This window comes from Cydia strobilella, chromosome 21, assembly GCF_947568885.1.
Source record: "Cydia strobilella chromosome 21, ilCydStro3.1, whole genome shotgun sequence".
NCBI lineage: Eukaryota > Metazoa > Arthropoda > Insecta > Lepidoptera > Tortricidae > Cydia > Cydia strobilella.
Window position 1 is genome coordinate 3929514 of NC_086061.1, and position 24929 is coordinate 3954442.

At 37.9% G+C, this 24929-nt stretch overlaps 2 protein-coding genes across 3 annotated transcripts in view; one reads left to right on the top strand and one right to left on the bottom strand.

Annotated features, from left to right (window-relative positions):
* The first annotated feature begins 4346 nt into the window (after nucleotides 1-4346).
* LOC134751015 (facilitated trehalose transporter Tret1-like) lies at nucleotides 4347-9772 on the top strand. Its single transcript, XM_063686335.1, has 8 exons — nucleotides 4347-4571; nucleotides 5014-5243; nucleotides 6306-6483; nucleotides 6879-7024; nucleotides 7578-7710; nucleotides 8269-8483; nucleotides 9110-9295; nucleotides 9501-9772. Exons 1-8 carry the CDS (start codon nucleotides 4502-4504, stop codon nucleotides 9717-9719), a joined length of 1377 nt encoding a protein of 458 aa, XP_063542405.1. The 5' UTR covers nucleotides 4347-4501; the 3' UTR covers nucleotides 9720-9772.
* Nucleotides 9773-10120: 348 nt separating this feature from the next.
* The window catches only part of LOC134751013 (uncharacterized), a 182143-nt gene continuing 167334 nt past the window's right edge, over nucleotides 10121-24929 (bottom strand). The window contains exons 2-9 of one of the 2 annotated variants that reach the window (XM_063686333.1): nucleotides 18874-18895; nucleotides 18115-18344; nucleotides 16376-16696; nucleotides 16103-16214; nucleotides 12877-12954; nucleotides 11880-12097; nucleotides 10930-11112; nucleotides 10121-10378 (exon numbers count right to left, since the gene is read on the bottom strand). In XM_063686333.1, the coding sequence (XP_063542403.1) occupies nucleotides 10133-10378; nucleotides 10930-11112; nucleotides 11880-12097; nucleotides 12877-12954; nucleotides 16103-16214; nucleotides 16376-16696; nucleotides 18115-18330 (1374 nt within the window). In that variant the 5' untranslated portion in view covers nucleotides 18331-18344; nucleotides 18874-18895 and the 3' untranslated portion in view covers nucleotides 10121-10132. Of the gene's footprint in view, nucleotides 10379-10929; nucleotides 11113-11879; nucleotides 12098-12876; nucleotides 12955-16102; nucleotides 16215-16375; nucleotides 16697-18114; nucleotides 18345-18873; nucleotides 18983-24929 lie in introns of those variants that run through there. The other variant, XM_063686332.1, reaches the window with a different exon arrangement.

Below are 24929 nucleotides of genomic sequence, written 5' to 3' on the forward strand. Positions count from 1 at the left end.
ATAGTCATCTTTTGGGACAAATACCTTCCCTAAAGATTTCCATAACGACCGTTCGCGCCCCATGCTCATCCAATAGTCGTTATTCCTTACAATGTGTAACGTTATTAATATATCAATAACATAATAACGGTTGACGTTATAACGTTCGCATCACTAGACTAATTGCATCCTGGCTATATTCTTTTTCCCTACCGACCACAGACTGACCAACATAGCGTGAACTCTAGTTACGTATATTTACAACCAATCTTAAGGTCGCTGTTAACTGGTTATGCTTCACTCTGTAAGGTCAATGAGGGCAAACAGTCATATTTTTATAAGTTCATGCCGCGTAGCCAACATACCAATCGCTTACGCTCCGTAGCGATTGAAACGCAACTGTCACTGTCGCACTAATATGGAAGAGTGATAGAGACACAAAACGTTTCGTTGTCGTACAGCTATAGCGATTGTCACCATGGCTAGGTCGGCAGTTTGGCTGGTCATAACTTTGTTTATATACATATAGTTTTTAATAATCTTGATGATGTAGCAGGTTAAACATTTATTTAACTATATCAAAGTATTTATTTAACCCGCAGACGGATTTGGCCACACTGACCTTAAGTTATTTATTATGTGCCATTCGCAACCCAGCAGGCAATCTCCGGTCAAAGACACTATTACGCATTTACGGCCCACGGATGTTTTATCTCATTCTTAGTATGTTGGTTTCATTCACGCTGGTTGTTCCAGTTATAAGTGCAATCGATGACGTATGTTGAATTTTATAACAAAATCTAGTTCAATAGATAGAAAATGAGCAACTTATCACAATGAATTAGACACAAAAAATTAAAATGTTAAAATTATACAAGACCACAAACATGAGAATTTTGAATTTTGTTTTACTTTAAAAATTAAATTACAAACTAGATTGTAATGCTGCCAATCTCCTGTATCAGACCGTATTTCATTTATATAATTTATAGTATTTAATTGTAAAGCATTAATGAAAATAGGCAACAATCAACCTTCCCAGTCCTCTTATCTCCGAAACTTTAATAAAAAAAGAATAATAATAGTCTATTTACCCATATATTACAGAAAAAAGTTAAAAAGGTCAAATGTGAATCGTACTTAAGATATAAAAAAATAAATGTGTTATTACGGAACCCTCGGGGCGCGAGAGTTCTACTTGCAGTTGTTTATAACATGTATTGGTTTCATTCTCAATTGCTCAAAAGTTGACTGGAAGAGATCCCTTATAAGGGATAAGGGATAAGTCCGCCTTTGTACATTGTATATATTTTTGTTCTTTTATTGTGTTTGTAATCTGTCTTATGTACAATAAAGTGTTTACATACATACATATTGAACTTTAAATCTTATAAGTTACATTGCAGATAACTTCTGTCATATATTAAGTACCTTATGTCCTTTTGTTATTTCCCTATCAATATTGTCATTTGCCGACACACAAGGTTATAGAAAGTTTCCTAACTGCGAGTACAGTAACTGAGGTAGATAATAGCAAAGATAGATATAACTCCGTAATAGATGGATACAGTCTAAGGAAAAAACGTGCCTCGAAAATCAAGAAAATTTGATTCTCGTTCAGAGGGCGCTACTAGTTTTGGCCAACTGTCGTATAGATGGCGTTGACGGTTTCGTTTGTTATTTAACAATTTTAACGCATATCAGTGACAGAACATGGGTCAAAATCATAAAAATAATTAATGCAAATAAAAAAATAATTTATCTATATTTAAATACATTTTATTGTATTTTTATAAATCTTCATTTTTAGTTTTAAAGTGTGTCGACAGATGGCAGTGAATTTACTGGGGTTACAAAATTTACTATGACAGTACCGCCCTAGTATAAATTACTCTATGATAATAGACAAACATAAAATCTAATCTATCTAAATCTAAACAGAAATACAAAGGCAATGCTGAAAGTTCTTAGAAAAGGCCACAGAGATTATATAACAAGAAGAGGCATATATTTTTTTATTTATATCTTTTTAATTCTTATGGTATAAGTCATTCAGTCATTTAAATTGTATATCAGGATTGCTGGTAGATGAAAATTGTATGTCGAGTGTTTTTCCAATTTTGACCCGAAATATATTTTCGTATCATAATTTTATACGATTTACATTGGGGAGTTACCTATGTAACTCCGTATAAGATAAATATACAAAACATACAACATATAAAATTATAAATTGTTGATATTGTAAATGGATTATATTGCTTAATAAATAATTATATTTGTTAATAAAAAAGTTGTCAACGCACTATTTGTGATTGAATTTATCTTCGAATAAATTTATTTGAAATAAAATAAAAAAAACATATAAAAGATCATTTTTTTATAAAAGATAAATACAAAACATATTTCATATAAAACATAAATGAAGATCCAAAATGGCCAAACAAAAAGGGCTTTGGGAGAATGAGCCCTGTGCGATTCAGGCTAATCTTATGCTAAGGAAAATTTGTAGACGACATCAATAAAAGTTAAAGACCCCGTTAAAATAAAGCGTGACGGCATAATTACTGCAATTCTCTATTCTAAAAACTTTCAGTTTGCCCCTTGTACATACATATAACCACGTTCTATGCATATATAACATATATGCCATCAACAAGGCAGGAAAATCCGAAAGGGCAAAGATTGTAATATTTATGGAGGCTCTTTAGAAGTAATAAGATAGCATCTCCATACACAATATCTTAGGTAATAAACAGCAAGCACTGTATATCTATAATATTGTCGAGGGATGGAAAGAAAGGCATTTTCCGCCGAGTTAGTTGCCGCAGGCGAGGCTTGCCGAGGCCTGACAAACATAGTTACTTGAAACTTCAAATCATCAAATTCACAAAGAAGTTTCATTAGAGTAGAACATGTTTTGAATGGAGTCGAAATAACCGCCTCTTTTGAAGCGGTTAAAAGGGGTGTTACGGTTGGGCCTTTGTTTGTATTTGCTCGACTTGCACTTGGCGGGCTTTGCTATCATAGTTATCATGCCCCCTGAGACAGTGCTCATTGCACCGATAATATTTGCTGCCGTATTTATAACTTTTTACTTGACATAGGCTGTTTAAAAATAAGGAGTAAATTATTTAAACCGATGTATTTTTGCAATAATTTGCTAGCATAGAGCTAATTTAATAATGCATTCGAAAGGTAGCCACGTGAATTAATCGATGGCCATTGATTACAAATTTTGACAAAAGGCGGTCATATAATACAACGTCCAAGATTATTTCTGGACATTGGTTTTGACATTTGCGGCTGCAGTAGTTTAGTTTAGTTTATTTAATTCATAATGATAAATTACAATATAAATTATTCTTACACTAATCTATATGAATTTATATTATGAATATTATGATCGACAATTATTCGGCATGCACACATATAATTATAAAATGTCAACAATGATAAATCAAAAACAGTACTAATTATGAAAAACTAACAATTATAAGTTAAAAGGTATTGGAAAATTACCGTCAAATTAAATAAATAATAGAATACATGTCAAACAAAAAAGGTATCTCGTAATGATCCTCCTTGCACAGGCTTTTAAAGCTTAAAAGGAGGTTCCAACCACTAATTTTTAAGATGATGAGATTGTTAAAGAAAATAAACATTTTTGATTTTGATTTGATTTTGATTTTTGATGATCGTCATACTAATGTCATAAAGTAATGCCGCAATACTGCAGCTGGTGTCATTGGATCCGTCGTTGTGGGAGAGACGTAGGGAATATTAATAGTGGTTCTGTGAGCTATAGTATAACCTCGCAAACTCCCATTGCTCCGCCATTTTGTAAAAGTTCCAAAAACGGAATCAACAAAAATATATATAATCATCACACCTGCTCACAAAATTTCACGAAGATCGGTTGAAAAAAGAGACCTTAAGCGCTACTGCGAAAAACGAAACTCGAAATTTCTTTACCTGCCTCTATAGCTCGAGCTCGAATAGGCAAAAGCGAGAGAGACAGATAACGAAATTTTGATTTTCGTTTTTCGCGATTGGCCCTCAATACAGGAGAAGAGCCGGACGTATGAAAGCATTTTTGCTGAAGCTGAACTAGAATAGAGACACTTCGCGCTTGGTCAAAAACGGTTTTCTTAGCCTAACCAAGTATAGGATTTTTATTTCTTTAATTCAACTACCGTTTCTTGAACAACCTGTGTATGCCACTATCTCATTATCATCGCCATTAAACAACTTCCACAAATAATCGCAATCTCTGCTCTTTGTTTATCGTGTTAAACACCTCTTTTCCTTCCTAATTACTTAATTAATAGAAATAGTGTTTCCGTATAAAATCTTGACAGCACAGTCTTTTTAGTGCTGCTCTACGGATTTCATGCTCCCACCTAAGCTCCCACTATTACATTAATACTTCCGCAAATATATGTATCCACCATAAATCACATGGTGTGTAAATTGTTGCTGGAAGATTTATTTTCATTCAAAGTAAATACAAATTTTAAGAATGGGAGTAGAAAAGAAAATTGAAAAGGAAAATGGGCATACGTATGTGCAATGGCTATCTGGTGTAGTTGGTAAGTCAAATGTTTTTTTTTTTCTACTCCTACACTTAAATATATTAATTAGACATATTTAAAGGCAGAAGAAAAAAAAATTGATTACCTACGGGTGCTTCATAAATATAAAGTAGGTAATGGAAACTGTTAACCGTGTTCAATTTGTCAAAATTTTTTAGGTACTTTTGGAGTTATTCGCCAAAATTTGATACGACGAATCTTTTTGATATCATGCAGCTGCAGCTGTCCTCTCCACACTTTAAGATAACGATGACCACTTTTTTCGTACTGATACATCGCTGATTAAATGTAATGACACCAGTACAATATACTGCTGAAGAAATATAAATCTCTATCTAGCGGCTTTACAGACCTTATGTGCAATTCAAAATCAGAGCTTGTAAACCAGATCTAGGTGACTGTATATCAGCAATAAAAAGTGAACTGCGATTTCTTCCAGCAAACTCGACTATGTTCACCTATGGCCTACAAGCCGGCTGGATGTCGCCCTCCGCCAAGGTCCTGCAGTCCAGCTCCTCACCGACGGGCACTCCGCTGTCAGACTCCACGCTGGGCTGGGTCGCTAGTCTCATGCCCATCACTGCCTTCTTCACAGTGCCGCTCTTTGCCTTCCTCGCTGACAGGATTGGTAGGAAGAACAGCTTATTGCTTCTAACTGTTCCACAACTGGTGAGTGATAGCTCTTCTAACCCAATTCATTGTTAGCCATCTCACCCTAACCCAAGAAGATGCGGTAGACTATTACAGTACGGATCTGCTGTACAATATACAATGCAACTTCAAGATGGAAGTTTGTGAACTTAGAAGTGTACCTACGCTAATTCAGAGGGCATACCGCCAAACACGAAAATCAAAATTTACTTATCTGCCTATATATCGCTCTTGCATATTCGAGCGATAAGACAGGCATAATAAGGCATAAGGCATATTTATAATAAGTTACCGGATGAATTTAAAGGGGAAAAGAATACAACATTTAATAAAAGGATGAAAGCTTGGCTGTGTGGGAAATGTTTCTACAGTGTGGGCGAGTTCCTTAATAGTTAAGTTAATATAATATGCATGGACTTAGGCTAGTTTAATTTAATTTGTATGCCAGTTTGTAGGCACAATGTGGAGATCCTATGTAATTACATATTGTAAATAGTTTTAAGACCTCTGTAACCCATATTGACAAATACATGATCAATCAATCAATCAATCAATAGAGTCTGTGTGGAAATAGAAGTCATTGAATATATCGGTTCCCTTATATTCCACGACTCTTGACTTCTCTTTCCGAACACTATAAAGAAATTTCGATTTTAGTTTTTCGCGGTAGGGCCTCAGCCGGCCTGTGTAATAATTTTACTTGACTAAAGAACGTTTAAAAGTGGACCGTGTGTCTGATTTCTGGAGTTTTGGTACTAATACGGCTAACCTGGCTCTCAACGTATGTTGTTAGTGAGTTTTAATTGTTACCTTACGAACACTTGGGATCATCAACGACTATTTGAGTCGGATACTTCAAACTCGGATAAATCCAACTGTCAGATTTTGGTATTAAGAAAAGGTAATAGGGTAGATACTAGATATTTCCTGAGAGGGTCGAATAGAGTTATCCGAGTTTGAAGTTAAGCGAGACATTTACTTATTAGATTTTTTTAAATGAAATTGTTGGATGCAGTGAATGTTACAAATAATGCACTTATTGGTCTTCGCGTTAAAACTCTACAAGTAGAAACATTTCAGGGATCCTGGCTTTTCAAGCTGTTCGCCACGAACTTGACGTGCCTCATCATAGCCAGGATACTGTTCGGCATATCCGCCGCCGGCTGCTTCAGCATCGTGCCCATGTACAACCGGGAGATTGCTCGGGAAGATATCAGAGGGCGCATGGTTTCCATGTTGGTCTTCTTTCTTAATCTAGGTAACTTTTCATTATCGTCTTTACTCGAAATTCTGCTGTGAAGTTTATTACCCCCATTTTCGTAAAAAAAAAACTTCCCTTTCAATGTTGCTTCAAATGTAGCCTCACACTGTAGTAGAGATAAACTTATGTGATTTTTCGTGCTTCGACTTAAACAAAGCTATTGTTATTTTATAAGCAGTGCCGTTGATACTGAAAGCATCTTCTGTTCTGGACATCTGTTCTAGGTGAAAAAAAATGAGTCAGTTTTAATTTTTTTACACACTACGCTTTTAGACGGTCGGGCGGCGGAAGCCCTGTTATCTCTCAGTGTATAAAAAATTCTGAGTTTGGCTCTACTATCTGAAATTCCGGGATGGAACTTAATTTTCTAGCTAAAAAAACTTGTTTTCCAGGTATACTAGCAATGTATGGAATAGGAGCGTGCCTGGACTATTATACGGTGCTGTATATCGTGGTCTGGACGCCGGTCTTGACTTTCCTCTTTATGCTGCTCTGCCCAGAGTCTCCTGGATACTTGGTGAAGATTGAGCGTTTTAAGGTAAGAACCTATTTATAAGGAGCATAAATAAGTAGCATATCGGTGTCGACCCGTCTCTTCTAGTCGTTGTCATTAGTAGTCATATATTATTATGATAGAAGTGATCATTTGATAGTGACTATAGCAATATTATTTACCGCTGCAAAGTTGCTAATGCAGCGTTACAGTGGGAAATGTAAGATCTCACTGACAACTTCTTTGATAAACTGCTTTGCTTTCGTTGGCGCATTGTTGTCGCGTTTAAGCGCGCGGTTGTTTTATGCGATAAACGCAGAGTTAAACGCATGCGATCAACGGAATGTAGAAAAAAAGAAAATGCGCTTACCGCTGCGTTTACCGCGTAAAACAATGCAGTGTCATTAGATTATCTGATGTAAAATGGGCGTGCGGCGAACGCATCGCGTTTCGTTGCGTTTCTCGCATAAAACAGCCGCGCGTTTTAGAACGTTAAATCCGCCAGTCAAGAAGGATGACAAAACCGTGGTACTAACGCTTACAGCAACGCTGTGGTAGTTGTCATCCGATTGTTATCTTAAGTAGGATTTTTTCACAGGATGCAGCCAAAAGCTTATCACGCCTGAGAGGTCTCCCCAGTAGCGACAAATCCCTGCAATGTGAATTGGACTACATGAGGAAGCAGGACGAGTACTACAAAACACTCCCGAATCTCTCGTTGATAGTTATTTGTAAGTATGATTACGGCCTTTTCATTGGTTTATTTCCTATCTACATTTACATGCTTTTAAATGCTACATCTATTATGTCTAGTGATAAAAATCCTAAGGCAATTTGTTCATATTTTCTATAGCATTAGAAAGAAAAGAGGCAGATTCAAATATAACTTAAACTTCGTAATAGATTATGGTTACGATGTAATGCCTGTAATAAACTGGCCTTCTTTGTATCACGGGCTTTGAATTGATCATCGATTTTTAAACCATAAGGAATTGGTTTTTGAACTCTTTCATCACGTATTTCTGTTAAAGTTGCCGACCACATCAGAAAATTTTTAAGCTAGCGTTAAAAAATCAACTCCCTATTTATTAAAATCATGTTTCCCCGGGATACCTCGTACGCAATCCCGCAGTGTCAGAGAGCCGGCCGCAGAACCGCCTACTGGACATGCTTCGGCCAAAAGACCTCTTTAGTGAAGCTCGCTAGAAATTCAATCGGCTCAGGCTCACTACAAAAGAATTAGGATTAAAACTGTGACGAAAACAATAATCATTTGAAAATATTTCCAGTGAAGAACAAGACCTGGCGTAAGGCCTACCTGATCGCCACGCTCGTTATAAGCGTTCAGGCTCTGGCCGGTAACTTCGCGCTGGTTACCTACGGCGCCAACATCCTGTCGGCAGTGGTCGACATGAACGCTGAACTGCAGACGCTCAGCTTCCCTATTATCATGATGCTCGGCTCCATCGTGTCTATTTGCGTTATGGAACATGCCAGGAGGAAGGTAAGAGTGATGTCATTGGTAATACTTTCGAGCGTAGTAAACAAATGACTGCAGATTTTCACCGTTCACACTACTAGGCGATTTTGGGGTTTGTTTCCTCGTGATCCCGAATTTCAAAAATGTATTAAGATGGTCATGAACAAGATTGCCCATAGGACCGATATGAAAATCGTGAAAGAAAATATAGGTACCCCTGGGCTACGATTTGTCTACTTCGGGCCCGCAAAGGGCTATTAGATTTTTTCGCGATTTGGTTTTTTTTAGTCCGATGGGGAAATTCATTAAGTATGACCAGTTTAAAGCCTTTTTCGGTATTCAGGATCACCGAATTTCACCTTCTCATACAAACGGAGTTTCGTTCTTATTTTAAAACTACGTGCTGGATTGTAATGAAACTTTTGCACATACAATGACATGAAGTATATATGTATGTATATACCTTATCCTATTTTGAGTACAAAGTTTCAGAGCAATCTAGCTAGTTGTTTTAAAATCAGAGTGTAACTACGTTTCTATGGAGAACTGAGCTTGCCGGGGACTCTTAATGTACTTATCTCGAATCTACCGTGTCGAGCTCGTTTGCTATCTTAATTGCTGTAATTTTTAGTAGCTGTTTATTTTTTTAGATAATCCTCCTATTTTCCTACGTGGTGTCAGGGTTATCGCTGGCCAGCCTGGCGACGATGATCATGTTGCCCGACATTGCACCAGGATGGCTGCTGCTGCTGGTCCTCGCCTGTTCTATGTTCGTGTACGCTTTGGCTGTACTGCCTGGTCCAGTTATCATCATGTCTGAGATTTTCAACATTCAGGTGAGGAACGGAATCACATGTCAAAGGATTAGAGTAGCAGACCGCACACTTTTTATTCTAGAAACTGATTGTATATTTGATGAGCAATATCACAAAACCGGTGATAATAATACAGATGATCCCCGGTCCGGCGCATACCTTGTCCAGCAAATATCGTAGGTTGTGCAGCGTGGAGTATTATGACCCAACAATGTCCTACTTTCAGGTCCGAGCAAAGCTTATAGGCGTAGTCACGGGCCAGGCCTGGTTCATGAGTTTCACTCAACTGGCTGCCTTCGCTCCGATCACCGCGGCTCTGGGCATGCACACATACTTTTACATCTGCGCATCGATGAATCTCCTCGGCATTGTTACAGTCCTGGTACTCATGCCCGAAACCAGAGGGAAAAGCATTGAGGAAATTGAGGATGAATTGAAGAAATGAATTTAGAAATACAAATATCACGAATCATCGACTAATAAAATGTATGAGTTTAACTTTGTGTCTCGTTAATTAATTATTAGTCAGGCTATTGGTATATTTTATTGAGATGACTGTGTGAAAGAAGCATTTTTTTTTATCAAGTCGTTTTATAAGAAACATGTTATTAGATGCATTCAAAACACAACAATTTTGTTACAGTTATGCCCCTTATAATTACATCAAGTGGGTACCTATATACTTCTATGAACTAGGTAGGTACTAGCGAAGACGAACATTGCTGAAAGCAGTTTTAGTTTAGTTATAGTGTAAACTAGTGATCTCAAACTATCTACGTAGAATGGATATATCTAAAAATGATAACGGGAAACCAGGATAACACAAATCAAATGTTAACTTTAAAATTTTCATTTAATCTACGCATGCGTCGGCACGGACCTTCTCTTCTTACTAAACAGCAACTGTACAGCATCAACGGGCAGTCCCTTAGTCTCAGGTAAGAAGAAATGTGTGAATACCGCCGTGGCAAAGCAGACCACGGCGAAGATGTAGAAGACGGGTCCTAACCCGATGGCTGTGACTATGGGGTTGAAAATTAGGAGGAGGATGAAGTTACATAGCCACGCCCACTCGATTACCAACATGGAGACGAAGCTTTTAACCTGAAATACAATGGCTATTGTTAGACATTTGTATACCTACATATTAAGATGCAATAGTTATGAAAGTATATGTAGAGTCATACCTTATTAAAGGTAATCATTAATATCAATAAATCTTCTTCCTCGTTTCTTAGGATCGCGACCACACGTTATTTTGTGCACCAAAGCTCTCCATTCTGCACAATTTTCCGCTTTCCAATAATAAGCGCCTGAGTTTAGATCCCTGGCAAGCCTTCTTTACAATGTTTACCCAGAGGGTCGGTGGATAAATAAATATTCAATAAATATCATGGATTAATCTTACACAATTCGACTTGGTATACAGTAAGCTAAATTCTCATCTTCCATCACAGTCGCTGATGGATCAAAGACTAATGGCGTTATTCATAAACGCGTTACTGGCCTGAATTAGCTACGAATCGTTTTTCTTTATCTGTCATTTTGACATACGTATTTGTAAGAAAGGGATAAAACATAATTTCACTAAATCAGGCCCGTAAAGTTTTATGAATAAGGGGGCAAGTAGGTAGTTTAATAAAGCCATAACACACCTCAGGCAAGAATACCTCCGGGCTCAATATATATGGAATGGTGCCAGCCCCGAGCGTGTATACAATACAGAACGCGAATATGAAGACAGCGGTCACACTATGCGGGGCCCAATGCAGGTGGATCTGGGAGCCGAGCAGCACGCAGCAGGCGCCTGCCGCGACGGACGACCAGGTCATGAGGGGCTGGAAAATAAATCTACGTCAGTGTCTTTTAAACCAGTGGGATGATATTGTGGAATGTAGAAAGACGTAATAGAGAGTACTCTCTCCAGGCGGATATTGTATCTGGGGACTGAAGTCCAATGAGAGTTGGTTAGGAGTTGTAATTATAGTAATTGAAATTCGGAACTCCGTAACGCCATCTATTAGAATGTTGTAGCACGACGTTGACATTGACAGAGAAACTGCCATAGTATCATTAACTAGCTGATAATAGGAGGATATAACCAACAGAGATGCCACGTCTGTAATTTGCTGTACAAAAAAGTCTGCCAATTTTTGCGGGGAAGAGAACGTCAAATGTATACGTAACGTCAAAATAGCCATGTAAGATGAACGTCAGTTCATACATTGTGTATGACCATTGGCCGCCTATTTTCGACAGAGGGGAACGCCTGTTAATGGCTACTCCGTTTGGTTATATCCTCCTAGAGCTGATAGCTTAAAAAAGTCTAATGTATTATTTTGTGGTGACCTCGCGTCATAATAATGCAGCCGCCAAATTTAAATATAAGGTTGTTAGGCAAAAGATATCAGACAAAGCTATTGCAGTGAACATCCCAATGTAAGCTTTATAGAGAAGTAATGATTATGGATTTGGCCGACTAGCCGATTAGTCGGCCAGATCAATAGTCGGTACGTCACTAGACGCACCGTATGACCCTGTAATGCTGAATCAAGTCTGACTGATCTTAGAGATGTTACAGATCAAAAAGTACTAGTGTTTTCACCTTTCTGCCAGTAAGATCCGTCAAGTAAGCCGTGGCCAATCCAGCAACAACGGTAATAATTGAGAACAGGACACTAGACACAGTAGCTGACATGGTAGGGATGGCCTCTGCGAAGAGGGGCTCGGCGTAGACTTGAACCGCCACTAGACCTTGGAAGATGGAGGCGGTCATCAGGACCAAGATAACGTAGAGCGCCCGGCGGGTCGGGTAGGATTTCTCTGGAAATATAAACGGTTATTTAAGAGACATGTTTTGTTTTCCTGTATTTACTAAAACGGTTTAACTCGCGTATTTTTTTAGTCACTCGAGTGACAAACTACTCGTGATAAATGTAAGAAAAGAGAATATATATAATAGAGGGGTACTGTCATAGTAAATTTTGTAGTCACAGTAAATTTACTGCCATCTATCGACACTCGATTAAGACTAAAATATCAAAGAATGTATATACATATATATATATCTATATATATGAATAAATGATATTGTTATTTTTATTTTTTATATGATTTTAACCATGTTCTTTCACTGATATGTGTTCAAATTGTTAAATAACAAACGAAACCATCCACGCCATCTAAACGAGAATATGTCAAAGGTTGGTATTGGTGGTAGCGCCATCTGTGCGAGAATATAATTTTCTTGATTTCCGAGGCACGATTTTTTATAGGTTTTTGATGTAAGTGACAATGACATTAGAAAATCAGTTTAAATTTGTTTATTACGCTAAAACAAGAAAAAAAAATTGAATGAGTATTCGAATGTCAAGAAGAATGTAAACAAGAAGCCTAGCCAAGATATTAATCGCTGATAGAAAATAACAATTGAAACTTAATTGGAAATTGTCAAGTGACATTTTTATTTTTCGTTTGGCGTGGATGTAAGTTTGCCATCTCTTACCTAGACCCTCATTTTCAACTAAATAACTCTAATAAATATAAACTGTCAGCATAATTGACGATTTAAACAAAAATTATGAGAAAACAACAAAACTCACTAATAAACTGAAGAATCGACAGTTTCTCTTTGGAACCAGCTTTTGGCTTGGTCTTCAGTTCTACTTCTTCGGGAGTGTCTGAAAATTATTAAAATAAATATGATTACCTACAGTTTGGCATGCCATTTCCATAAGTAGAAAAAGGCGGCAAATTTAAAAAATAAAGACTGGAAGGGCTTCCATAGATAGTTTGAATTTCGCGCCTTTTTCTACCGAAAATGTGGGTTTGCCACTGTAACTAAACTTTAAATTTTATTGTAAGAGTCATTCGCTTGAACTGAGGGCATTTCTATTTACTTAAAGTTGTACCAAAAATGTTTGTGTTAGTATTAGGAATTTTTATATTATTTCTACTCAGAATCACGAGCTTTTTCCATTTTTACTGAGAAAAAAAGTGGCCCCAAAATTTTTCGTCCGTTTCGGAACGGTTTTCTATACAACGTTCTATGACCGTAACAAAACGGACAAAAAACATTGTATGAAATTTTGGGGACACTTTTTTCTCGTATTATGATCGAAAGAGCTCGTGATTCTAAGTCACTAAGTTGAAAAATATAAAAATTCAAAAATCTAAAATGCAAGTTTTCATTTCAATTTAAAGTTGTACCCCCCCCACAACTTTAAATTGAAATGCCCCTGTAAGGGATTCGATGATTGTATTTTAAAGTCGATCGTTATTGCTCAGGAAAAATAAAACAAGTATTTAGAACCAAGATCAGCTCTACTTATCGATCAAGAACCCGATTCAGATTAAACAACTTGTTACGGTTTTGAACTGGTTTCGATACGACGTGTCACAAGGCTACAGAGCCACTAGATTATTTGATACGTAATGTATGCGTAATCTATAAAATTGCTCCACTGGTACTGTCAGCATTAATAGTAGCGTATGAAACAACATATGCCGTCATGGAATTATTTTCCAAATCCATTCTATCCATACTAATATTATAAATGCGAAAGTCTGTCTGTCTGTCTGTCTGTCTGTGTGTTACCTCTTCACGCTTAAACCGCTGAACCGATTTAGTTGAAATTTGGCATAGAGATAGTTCGAGTCCCGGAAAAGAAGATAGAATAGTTTTTATTCCGAAAATCAGCCCTTAAGAGGGTCAAAAGCGGGGTGGAATTGAGATAAGTAATGAATTTCCTGATAATTTGTGTAAGCAATTAAGCATATGCTCAAATTGAATGATTGCCATTAGACTTTATCCAGGCGCTATTCTTACTCTAGCTGCGGTTACTGAGTCCACGCAGACGAAGTCGCGGGCAAAAGCTAGTAGATATATAATTATCCCTACAGTTCGCGTTGTTACTGAGTCCACGCAGACGAAGTCGCGGGCAAAAGCTAATAGATATATAATAATCCCTACAAGTTCGCGTTCTCCACTATCTGTCACAATCTACTTGTTCGTCACATTTTTTTTAAAGCTACGAGCATGGAAACTATATAAAGGAGCCAAATCTCTATGTATGAAAAGTGTCCATCAAAAAACAGTAATTAGGCGGCGCCACCATACACTGAAATACTACCAAAAACAACCTACGTAATTTGGTCGGGTTATTTGTTGCGTTATATGGTTCATGTTATACTCATGTCCCAGAGCCTAACTAGCGCCACCGGAGAGATTAGGAACTATTATTTAAAGCTGAAAGCGGTCACTTTTGCAACAATTCTGCCATAAGAGATTGGCATCCTTTCTATACCATCCATAGCTACGAGTATAAGATAATGGTAGATACTTTTGACTCGTAGTCTAATCCGTTACGTTTCATGATGACATTGATAACGAATAAAATTATCTCGTCATTTATTTTTAAAAATCTATTTACAAGGAAAATAATAAATGCAAACAAATGTTGACAGCATACTGTAATCTCCTTATAACCGGCGGCGTTAAGACAAAGCAAACTAATGACTTAGTATTTTTATGTTGTGAAGCAGTTATCTTTATTCGCTTCAGTGTTACCAGAGAGGTGGTTTTTTTTTTTTTTTTTTTTACTAGCCTAATTTAGTGTCCCACTGCTGGGCAAAGGCCTCCCCTCGTTTCCTCCACTCAGTTTTAACATACAAAATTCGTGCGCCTCATGATTGTTGTAATACGCAATTTATCGTATTGTATATAATCAGAAACTACAAACTAAATTAAAATCATAGATGATACTATTGACTATATAGCTGGCATTATAACTTTGATTTGTGCGTATGATAAATATAATCTTATTGCTGTAAAAGGTATAAATAGAGTAGGTACAGTGTAGTATACACAGTTGTACAGTTTCCTTTTGATATATTTAAATTTAAAACAGTGGGCAGTAAATGGCCCTGTACCTTAATATATTTGTTACATATGTGAGCTGACAATGCCTATATTATGATTTTGTATTTTTGTGTCAAAACGTTCATATTAGGTATGAACGTTTTGACAGCACAGCGCGAAAACAACCAAAATATTGTGTCATACATAATACAGGGTGTTTCTTAAAAGTAGCTCTACTTTTATTATGGGATCAACCCCGAAATCGCAAAAAAAAAACTTGGCTTTTTCATACATTTTGGCTGTTCAGATGTCGACGTTTTCTATGGAAAAGTCAAAAAAAAAAATCGCGACATTAGGGTTGGTCCCATAATAAAAGTAGCTCAGTTTAACGAGTAGAATCGAGCCCTGAATTTGAAGCCCCATGGTCAGAAACATACTGTATATGGAATGATGGATATTAAATCTCTTGATACAGTTACTTATCTTTGCTAATACGTTGTAAACTACGTAAAAGGATATCCCAAATAAAATGTGATATTATGACTGAAAAAAGAGCAATTAGTTACCAGCTGGCAGCGGGTGTATTGTAAATACGTTATTTTTACCTACTAACTTTTACCTGAGACTTCCGGAAAACAAACGTGAAAGCGTTTTTTCTAACAGTGGTTAGCTGTGATTGACAAAATTCGATCCAGCAATTTGAAGAGTATTACCTTTTTTCCAAAAGAATGTAAGGCATTTTTTGGCATAATTGCGTAGGGGGTTTTTATTTTTTTATAATTTTATAGTTATACTCTTAAGAGATGACTTTCGGGATATAAAGCATCCTATGGGTTAATCCAGGTTATTAATCAATGTACCAAATTTCATCCATTTTGCCATTTTTCACATCCTCAGAAATACAGGTATAATATTGGGAAGATTTTAAGATTGGCAAAATTTCAGTTATCTTAATCTTTAGAACATACCTGGAGAGTCCAAATCCGGGTTTAATGTTCGGCGAATAGCTTCAATTTCTTGGAATATCGCTTTAGAATCTTTCTTCATATTTCTGTAGAATGCCAATGAAACTTTGGCTTCCTAAAAAAAAGTTAAATTTGTGTGGAGTGTCTAGTTTAGATAATGTTCTTAAAGCAATCTGAACTTGCTTTATGATGAACTATATCCAGGATCTTTGCAAGAAAATTCGATATTGGCATTAAGACTTAACATTAAGAATTTAGTTATACACATGCAATTACCTCTTCCCTTCCCTTCATCATCAAAAACACGGGCGTTTCCTTCAACCAACTCAGGAGCACAATTCCAACCACAGCAATAGAGAGGCATACGTAAACCATTGGATAATAATCCATCCATCCACCTATAGAGTAGGAGACAATCATTCCTATAGCGTAGAAGATCATGCCTCCCGAAGTCATGCCTCCTCTTAGGGAGTCTTCGCAGAATTCACTGATATACACTGGTACGACGAGAAAAGCAGCACCTCCGATACCAGATATAAAGATGGCTGTGAGAAGGACTTCTACTCTGTTCGAAGCTATCACCATAGCCCAGCATACCTGCAAAAAAGCGAGTCCTTACGAACCAGTAAAATACCGATAACTTGTCTTTTGCATCCAAAAACGCATTTAACTGATTTGCAAGACCGAAGTCATCCCATAAGTGTTCCGTTTGTCAAAATAAAGTTTTGCACGGAACACTAAAGATGCTGAATTTAATGTTAGTTTTGCGTTTTTGCTTCCAATCAGTAGTAATAGGTATTCAAAGGGCCTACAGGCTTAACTCAAGACGGTTGAAAGGGTTCTGTAGATAGCGAAAAGGATGCAGGAACTGGCGTTTCACGTCATAGTTACTCCACGCTCGTAGGTATATCAACCCCTCAGTTCCTGATGACCCGCGTCCTACACGTAGGACATATTATGATCTGACTCATTGTCAATTTAACAGTTAAAATTAAGCTTGCAAATTTCGAAACCCATTTCCGACCCCCCATCCGAGGATAATGCTTAAGTAGGTACTAAAATAAAACTATGAAAACGGATTATATCGCGTATATTGAATTTATAATACATCCCGACGTTTCGAACTCTTTACAGCGTTCGTGGTCAACGGGTGACTGAGGAAAAATTACAAAATGCAAAAATACCCACATACTAAAATAATGAACAATCATAGACTACAAACTTTAAGGCTGGTTGTACATGCAAAATCGGTTCATAAGGCTAGTTATACACTATAATTATTTTTCAAGTAAAGATATATATATATACGCGATAAAAATAAACTATGCCGGCTCCAACCCTACACCACGGACCCGAGAAGATTTAATTCCCTCCTAAATTGTAGGAGGGTATCCCAATATGGGACCGGCAACAAACTCGGCGGGACACATCTTTTCAAAACATCAGAATGTCCAGCATCATCCAACACTACGGTCTCACAGTCTATGTCTCGCTTGCTCCTTTATCAGGTGGACTACAGGATCCCAAGCTGGTGTATAACTAGCCTTATGAACCGATTTTGCATGTACAACCAGCCTTAAAGTTTGTAGTCTATGATTGTTCATTATTTTAGTATGTGGGTATTTTTGCATTTTGTAATTTTTCCTCAGTCACCCGTTGACCACGAACGCTGTAAAGAGTTCGAAACGTCGGGATGTATTATAAATTCAATATACGCGATATAATCCGTTTTCATAGTTTTATTTCATGAGTAACTATCGCGGTAACCGAAGACAATATTAGGTACTAAAAGTCCAGCGAAACTTTAAAATTTATTAATTAGATATTGCGCATTATCTGGCTAATTATTTATAAACATTTTAAAACGTGTCGTGCGCTCTACAAATAAACGCAACGTTTGTTTCTTTGCAGAGATTATATGTGATATGTACAGCTAACACCCGATTAAGCTCTCCTCGTCGCGTCACACACCTTCATAAGGAATCGACTGATATAAACAATTTATTTGTACCAACCACATGCATCAACGAGAACATTATCGTGCAGTATTTCCGTCCAATGACATCCAGCAAGACGCCAGCTACCGGCGTCGCGACGAGGGCCCCGATGGAGGACAGGCTTCCGAAAAGTGCCTGCTCTGCCTCCGTCATGGGGCGGTGTAGCGTGGTGTTCTCGGAGCGGAACAGCAGAAGAGTTGACGATGGCCAAGTGAACGTCACTCCCATGCTCATGCATAGCCAGCAGACTGGACAAAAGGTTGATCAGTTCAAATTCTGCATAGGCATAGGAGTTTGCGCCGTGTCGTGCGCCGAGCGTACCCCACTATGCGGACTTTACTTATAGTTCTTCGGAGATTAAGCATTTTTTTTAAACGACACGAAGACGTATGTGACCAAACCAAAAAGCGATTTGTTTTCATATCTACATATTAAATACAGTGCTATTGAACAAATTTTATTAATTAACGACTCAATTTGTATCTTTTAATCTATTAGATATCTAATATTATGTAAATAGTCATGACGATCATAATATAAATTCATGTAGATTAGTCTAGCATAATTTATAATGTAATTTCATATTATGAGAATAAATATCTAATCTAATCTAATTTGATAGGTACTGCGAAAACATCCATATTACCCGTTTGGATAACTTTACCCATTAAAAACCACAGGCAAATATGCACTACGGTTGTTTTTTTTAAGGGTTAAGAACAGCGTTTTGCTCTTAGATATGTTTGATGGGTGGCTACATTTAGCCTCTAGACTTACCCACGCCAGTACAAAGTAATTGTTTTAGTAGTGACATCTTCCCAGAACACTAAATCAATGTTTTTAAACCTCCTTGAGAACCCTCACTCGTCCCCGTCTTACACGCCACTGATGTCAATAATAAGATTTCTTGGACTATCATGAGATATTTAAAAGCCAGAGCAAACAATTTAAAACCATTAAGGGATTAACTTTAGAAACGTCGTAATATATGGGTTTTACGTCTGTAAACGCCATGTAAAACTATGTGTCGTCTGTTTATTTATATTCTCATCTTAGACGATACATTTTTCTTTTGTGTTAAAAATATAACTTTAATATGGGTTTAATAAACCGATTTCAATAATTTATAACATTTAACAGACAAAGACCAACTTCTCGAAACAATTTAAAACGCCATTAAAATTATTTACGACCATAGTGCATCTTCTAACAATCACAATTAATCCAGAATATATCTAAAAACACTTGTCGATGAGGTGTTCTATTTTTGTCTTCATCAGGTTCCATTTCAATGGCACTGTTTAAATTGAAATACTCGATTTGTATATATCAATATAATAATCGTTGTAAGTATGCTTATAAAACTTAACAAGTTCCCTCAATTCCTCATGGAACTCGTCATCAGAACTGGACCTTAACAAAAATGTAACAAATTTAACGGAGAATATAATACAAGTGTGCTAAGTGCTTACAGCTCGCGCGCACAATATCGCCTCTTGTGTAACGACCAATGCACACGCGTTTCATACGACGTTTTCAACACATTTGCGAGGAAAAAAAATAAACTTTCATATTAATCAAATTTTAATTGTTAAGACAGTAAAAGTCCTGCATCTGTCATACTGTCGGCCGCCCCTCGCCCCGGCCACGGGTAGGCCGGCCGGGCCGCGGCAGGCGGGGGGCGCCGGTGCCCGCCAGTCCGACCAATTAAAAAAGGCTCCGTTTCAATGCATATTATTATCAACCTATCACCTTCTTAACTCAGTCTGATAATATAATGAAAAAGCACGAGTGTTATACGGAAAAAGCACGCGTGTTTAATATCTAGGATTATGAGCCAAAAATCGGTGGAATAAAAACGTCGTTTTGAGCAAATGTGTTAGAAAACATAATAACATTTTAGCATAAATAAAAATAAGAAATAATAATACTTGCTGTATACGTATTATGTATGTTATTGAACATAAACCAAGTGAATAGTGAATAGGGACGCGATTCGAGACAGTGCTATTCATTAGGTATATTGTCAACGGCGGTCGGCCTTTTCTGACGTCAGAAGTAGTTAAATACTCGCCCACCGAGGGTTCTGTACTTTTTATTATTTGTTGTTATAGCGGCAACAGAAACACATTATCTGAGAAAATTTCAACTGTCTAGCTATCGCGGTTCATGAGATACAGCCTGGTGACAGACAGACAGACGGACAGTGGAGTCTTAGTAATAGGGTCCCCTAGGGTACCCTTTGGGTACGGAACCTTAAAAAATATTATGTGTAGGGGAGCTACATACACGAAGAATTTTTTTAAACAAGATTGCATTCACCCTTCATCGGTGCGATTATGTTTTTGAGGTATTGTTTCATCCTTCATCTAAATATGTAACCAAAGCAGTTACGTATGTAGATACCGATAGGCAACGCACAGCCGTTCAAGGTACCTTGTAATTTGAAACATTACTACTATATTCTGTAAATGTTGTAGGGCTCCACTAAGAAAGGATTAAATAAATATATAATAAGCTAAGATACGTACGTAGTCGTAGTAGTCGTGTATTCAGAAACTTGATTTTTGCACAGTATGCTTCATCCGCATGAGTCTCGTCTCGTCATCTCCTTCTCATGGCCTGCCTTCACGACCAAGCCTCTTCAAATCCGAGGACACGTCTTTACACCGGCCTATGACGGGATTCGAAGCGGCGATATACGGCAGCATGCTGTCTGTTGGTGAACTGATCTTCACCCCTGTCATGGGATTGCTGCTCGATGTGTTAGGTCGAAATAAATGTACGATGTTGGCAGCGGTGACGCATGTGGTGAGTGTGGACTGTTCTCTTATCATTAGATAAGCAAGCGTCCCTGCGCGCGAGGCATGGTTCCATTTTTATCGCCTGTCACTATGCCCGTCACTTTCGCACTTACTCACTTGTTAGAACGTGACAGGCATGGCGACAAGCGATAAAAATGCGACCGTGCTACCGCCGCAGATCTGACGAATCACCGCTAGTACGCTATTCGCGTGGCTCGCGCTCTGCTGAGGGTGATATCAGATGGTTCAGTCTCTGAGTATTTTCGTGTTTTTACACCTGTCACTCGAAATGACATGTCTGAACACAATGGGAACCACAAATGAAGAAAGTTTTCATTTCTGTGGTGTCAGTAAGTGTTTAAAATCTCGCTCGTTTTTGCCCAGAACGTGCAAGTTGTGGAATGAGCTACCTTCTAAGGTGTTTCTCTTGCGCTATGACATGGGGTTCTTCAAGAAGCAGGTATTTAGGGTTCTCAAAGGTTGGCAGCGCATGAGTGGCCCATATTTACATTTAAAAAAAATAGACGCCAATATGTGATATAGCTAAATGTTAAATGAAATTGTCGTCAACAGTTAAAAACGTTGTGTAATAGTTTAAATCAATAAATTTTGAGAATGCACTTGCACATTGCTAGATGGAAACGTTATCGCCATCATTGTTAGTAAACAAATTTAATAAGTTTTTATTTTTAGTTTTTATTTTTATATAATATTACTTTAAGCTATATGTATCACCTAGTATTAGCACAATGTCAAAACTTCAGCGTAGGAAGATGTTAATTAAAAATTGGAATTGTCTCAACTGACTCCACAAGACAGGCCTAGCCTAGTGTGGATATCATAGGTTAATAAAACAATGTATAATTTTTTGGTAAATAAACTATTTTTTTTTAATGTCTGCTTTCATAATTTCTTATTTTTAAAAGTAACAAATCTGAGAGAGAGCGCTGGTGGCCTAGCGGTAAGAGAGAGCGCTGGTGGCCTAGCGGTAAGAGCGTGCGACTTGCAATCCGGAGGTCGCGGGTTGAAACCCCGGCTCGTACCAATGAGTTTTTCGGAACTTATGTACGAAATATCATTTGATATTTACCAGTCGCTTTTCGGTGAAGGAAAAACTAGTGCCTACGCCAATTCTTGGGATTAGTTGCCAAGCGGACCCCAGGCTCCCATGGAGCCGTGGCAAAATGCCGGGACAAAGCGAGGAAGATGATGAAAAGTCAACAAATCTAATGCATTTTGAATTATCTGTCAAGAATGAGGTGCTTTAAAGATGCAGTTAGGTATGTCATAAATTGTAGTTATCTTTACATTGCCATGTGCGTATTTAAATACTTAAAACTTTACAAACTACCTGATAGCTAAATAAACATGATAATGTTGTGATTAAAAATTTAAATTATCTAAAAATCTGATGGTCAATTTCCTTATTATGTTTTAATGGGTTTACCAATTATTATCACCCAGGCAATTTCAACGGATACTGTCCAATATCCAACATGAAATCCCGAAGCAATCTATAATGTTGCGAATTTTGAATTGATATTTGCAGTTGTATTTTATAATTGTTGATGCGTTTTTTTTTATTGTAGGTATGTAAATTTCATGTTGACGTGTAGAAGTGCCCTCGTGACCATTTATTTACATACAAGATATATACAGTGGTACTACGTAAACGAAATTAATAACTAGCTTAAATCTAAAATAGGCCCTTGAGGCATTGTACCAAGGATGCTGGCGGCATTTCCCCGCTGTATCGCAATGCTGATACGTTGTGCGAGAAAGCCGCCAGCTCTTCGGTCACCAGATACGTCAACCAGACGCTTCGCGATTTCTGCAAACAACTTATGCGCGCTGGGACCCCATGGACCTATTTTTTTTCTGAATAAATGTTGAAATTGAATGTAGCCAATGTTAAGAGAGAACCATTGATAGGCCAAGAAGATTTTATCTTGCCTATGTTTGTTTGTTTTGCTACTCAAAATTAATTGATAACATGTAATTTTTTTTTTACCAATAAACACTATCTAGAAGTAAGACCAAGAGAAGTCTGCAACGATTTTCATAGCACACGCAGTGGAAGTTTTGGTTTAAACGTCAAACTTCTATGAAATTACTTAAGTATGACGTATAAATAACACTTGCTATCAAATTTGTTGCAGACTGGTCTTGGTCTAACTCTATCTATATATGCCCTTTAATAGACTGGCCCTGAACGTCATTCTACGTTTTACGTCATTCGACTCCTATCCGGTGCTGTTAAGATAGAATATTCTTACGGTAGATGTTGCTATGCACCTCCGTTAGGCGTGTAACAAACAAAAGAAATTATTATTATTATTATTACGAGCCTATTGTGTCCCACTGCTGGGCAAAGGCCTCCCCCCTCTTCTTCCACAAACAAAAGAAAGAAGTGGAAAAGTTTGCATGGATTTGGCAACCTTCACTTAGTGCAATATTCCAGGTCGCAAGTTCGAATCCTGCCTGAAGCGGTGAATTTTCTCTTGAATAAAAAATATATATGTTTAAGTAATTCTAACTATTCCAGCTAGCGAGGGCCATCATCGTGTTGACCAACCGCGTGGAAGCGCTGTTGGCGGCCATGTTCATCGCAGGCGGTAGCGTCGCAAGCTTCCTGATCATCCCCGTCTATATTGCAGAGGTCTGCCAGTCATGCCAGCCATGTGCGGCACCGTGCCCTCCTGCATGATGCTGGTGTATGGGCTAGGCATGCTGGTGTCAGTCCTATTAGGTAGTTTTTTCTTTATTAAATGATTTAAGTCACAAGACTGCTGCCAAAACGTGTAACTTACAAAGAAAATCAGCATGTAGAAGTTTTTTATTTGGATTACAATTTCTAGCATATACCAGACATAGATATAATATGTAACAAGAATGTTCAAGCCAAGTTTCATGAAATTTCAGGATGATGGCACTTAATTTATTTGTAATTTATCTAAATCTTTTCTGCAAAGGAACCTATAATAAACAATAAAGATAGCTCGTTCGGGAAAGCAGTATCTTACAGATCAGGTTTGTTGACTACCATTTCATTCTCATGAGAATTGGTACTGTTCCGCATCTGAAGCTTTAAGAATATTATATTATCATCATCATCATCATTCTCCTGGCGCATTCCCTATTTGGGGTCGGCCCTCCTGATACTTGATCGCCACTTGTTGCGAACTTTAGTCATTGCTGGCGTTAGGCCTAGCTCCGTCATGTCCTTATTATTATTATTATTTGTATCTCGTATAAACTCACGGGTATATACATCCCGGTCATTTGATCCAACACGTAGAGGCCCTTTGGAGAAGTTTGCTGTTATGTAATACACCTGCTAGAACCCATTCACGGGTACAAATAGTTACCCGTAAATCGGTCCCAACAGGCGTAGGGGCTATTATAAATACAGTGGAAAAGAGTGCCGGTTATGGTATTGAAGTTTGTCTGGTCAAAAGATCGGGCTATTGCTGAGAGGTCCGGACACCTGCCATAACAATGTCTGTACACGTTATCGAGGCAGGTGGTGACTCGCCGCCGGCTAGATGGGCCCCTGAAACTGCCGTCGTGAAGACGACCAGGAGCAACACCGGTGTGAGCGGCTCAGGGGTGTCGAGAGGTGTGCGCCGCTTTCTACCCAGTGGCTGTTACCAGCCACTGTGCTAACTCGCGTCTTATGCATCTTTCACTTCCACCCCTGGAGCATATAGCTCTAACGACTCCTCTCTGGACGGCCAATGAAGGCAAGCCAGAGCTGAGAGTCCTGCAGGTCCCCTTGGGGTCCACTCCGACCGATGAAGACACGCCGGAGACGGAGACCCTGACCGACTCACGGGAGCACTCGGGTCCGTGGGGTCGTTACTCCCCAACAGCTCGCCACAAGCTGCCCTGCGGGCTTATTATTATTCTCTTTATTTATTAATCCTTAAGAATATTATATTATATATTATATTAAGAATATTATATTATCATAGCTTTAAATTAACTGAAGCACTACCACTAAACAAATGGAATGAGTAAAACATTTCT